The sequence below is a fragment of the Eurypyga helias genome, unplaced genomic scaffold (genome assembly GCF_000690775.1).
Source record: "Eurypyga helias isolate BGI_N326 unplaced genomic scaffold, ASM69077v1 scaffold20602, whole genome shotgun sequence".
NCBI lineage: Eukaryota > Metazoa > Chordata > Aves > Eurypygiformes > Eurypygidae > Eurypyga > Eurypyga helias.
This window is the reverse complement of record NW_010235535.1, coordinates 5,004-7,310: the sequence shown is the minus strand read 5'-3', so window position 1 is coordinate 7,310 and position 2,307 is coordinate 5,004. Positions and strand designations below refer to the sequence as shown.

At 58.0% G+C, this 2,307-nt stretch overlaps 1 protein-coding gene across 1 annotated transcript in view; it reads left to right on the top strand.

Annotated features, from left to right (window-relative positions):
• The window catches only part of MICALL1 (MICAL-like 1), a gene marked incomplete at its 5' end in the record, with an annotated part of 13,243 nt that extends 11,582 nt beyond the window's left edge, over window positions 1–1,661 (top strand). Inside the window, 4 exon segments of the mRNA XM_010146797.1 lie at window positions 252–325; window positions 653–767; window positions 1,070–1,116; window positions 1,408–1,661. Of these exon segments, the coding sequence (XP_010145099.1) occupies window positions 252–325; window positions 653–767; window positions 1,070–1,116; window positions 1,408–1,529 (358 nt within the window).
• Window positions 1,662–2,307: the final 646 nt, after the last annotated feature.

Below are 2,307 nucleotides of genomic sequence, written 5' to 3'. Positions count from 1 at the left end.
AGACCACTGTATCCAAACACAATCAGAGCTTGACCCACTGCAAGTCACCAGAGCCCCTGCAGCATCTCCTCCGGGAAGGCCTTGGGCAGTCAGGGCTGGTCCCTGCTGGCGCTTGGTCCCTCACCCTTTGGCTATACAGGGGATGATCAGCACCTCAGTGGTTCTTCCCAAGCTCACCCCGTGCCTTGGGATGACGTTCTGCCTCCCTGGAGCCTGGCAGTGGTTCCTGACAGCGCCTCCTTCCCTTGCAGCTTCAAGCAGCAGAACCTGGAGCAGCGGCAGTCGGATGTGGAGTATGAACTGCGTTGCCTTCTCAACAAGCCGGGTAGAGCATCGCGCTGCATGCGGTTGCCTCCGTTTTCCCCCTGGGCTTCAGCTCCCCCCCATCTTGGCAGGTCTTGGGCAGGGAGAGATGGATCTGTAGTGCAGTCGGCTGGCTTTAGGGCTGCATGCCCCAGCCCTGCGCAGGGACCTGCTCCTGTTGTCCCTAGTGGGTGGCACCCACAGGGCTCTCCCCACATGGCACCGCAGGCCCACAGCCTGGCAGGGTAGCAGGGGATCATGCTAGGGGGTCTCTGTCCCAAAAGCTCTGGGTTTCAGGGCTGCTTCAGCCATTTAACTGCCTGTCTTTCCTTGGGATTTGGCCGGGTAGAGAAGGACTGGACGGAGGAGGACCGAGGGAGGGAGAAGGTGCTGATGAAAGAGCTGGTGACCATCATTGAGCAGAGAAACGCCATCGTAAACTGCCTGGACGAGGACCGGCAGAGGTGAGCGAGGAGCGGGGCGGGCTGGGGGAGAGGGGAAAAGTGTGGCCAGTCTGACTCGGCATGTCCCAGGGTGTTCCTGTTGCTGATGTCTTTCCCAGGCTTCCCGATCCTTGTCTTTTTGAATGCCCTATGTGGGGAAGGCAGGGCAGTACGTGCAGCACGTGGAATTTACCCTGCAGATAGTGAATGCTCACAGGAGAGTGTGATGGATCTGCCCCTCCGCAGCTTCGAAGCAGGAGGTTCTCTAGCCTGAAACAAGACTGCAGGGCTGAATTGCTGACTGTTTTCTCTCTCTCTTCCAGAGAAGAGGAGGAGGATAAAATGTTGGAAGCCATGATTAAAAGGAAAGGTAAGAAACAATCAGGATGATTTTTTGGCATGATGTTTTCACTGCCGACCCCAGCGAGGGGCAGCAGGAGCCGTAGATGGAATGGTGTGCAGGAGGGGAGGTGGGATGTGTTCTGTGAGGACTCTGGAGCCTTTCCCATTAAAGTCTGGGGCATGGTTGTGCTGCGCACCCCTGTTAGCACAGGAAGAAGTGTGCGTTCAGCGGACAGGGCTTCGATTCGCGACTCTCGCCCTTGCCCTTGGTGTACAACCATCAGCATCCCGCAGTAACACCCTCCCTTTGCGACCCCAGAATTTCACAAGGACATGGAGACCGAGAGCAAGAAGAAAGGCAAATTCAAGCCCATGAAGGTGCTTAAGCTGCTGGGCAACAAGCATGACTCCAAGAGCAAGTCGCCCAAGGAGAAAAGCTAGGGCAGGATAATGCCGGCAGTGGGAGGGATGTGCTGCCCTACTGCCCTGGCCTCCCCGCAGCTGGCTGGGACACCCACCAGGAACAGGGGCTTGTCTCTCTCTGCTCCCCTCGCCTCTCCCCCCATTCCCTCCCTGGCTACCGGACGGAGCTGCCACCCCAGGGAGACGCCAGCCCTCTGCCCAGAGTGGGGGAGTCTGACCAAAGCGCTGCCCTTCCCGAGGCTGCGGGGGAGCCTGACCATCCCCTCCGGGAAGCCTTGCTAAGGAGGTGGGGGGAAGATGGGTTCGCTTTTCAGATACGTTACCCCATTGTGTGTTCTTATTTACTGAGAAGCAAGCCAAGGAGATCGGTGTTTGTGGGAAAACTTGCACTAACCGTCACCCCGTCCCCTCTCCCGCTCTAACTGTGACACTTCCACGTGCCTCCAACCTCTGCCAGGAGGGGACTGGGCCTGCCTGTCCCTCCCCGCCTGCCCCCGCTTGTCCCCTTCCCATCCATTTTTTAACTTCAGGAGAAAACGCTGGCATTAGGATCAGGATTCTTTGGGTTTTACTGGCCTAAACTAAAATGTTAAGAAAACACTCTCACATCACAAGGCTCTAGAGCCGCAGCCAAAAAAATAACTGGTGCCCTATTTATTTTGAGCTGCCCCCTCCCTCGAGCATCAGGGCTGGGTGGGCTCTGTCACGGGACCGAGAGGGCCCAAGGGGACGGCATACGGCTGCGAGGAGGTCGCTCGCGCACCCTACTCAGGACATCCTGCCCCCTCCCTGCTGC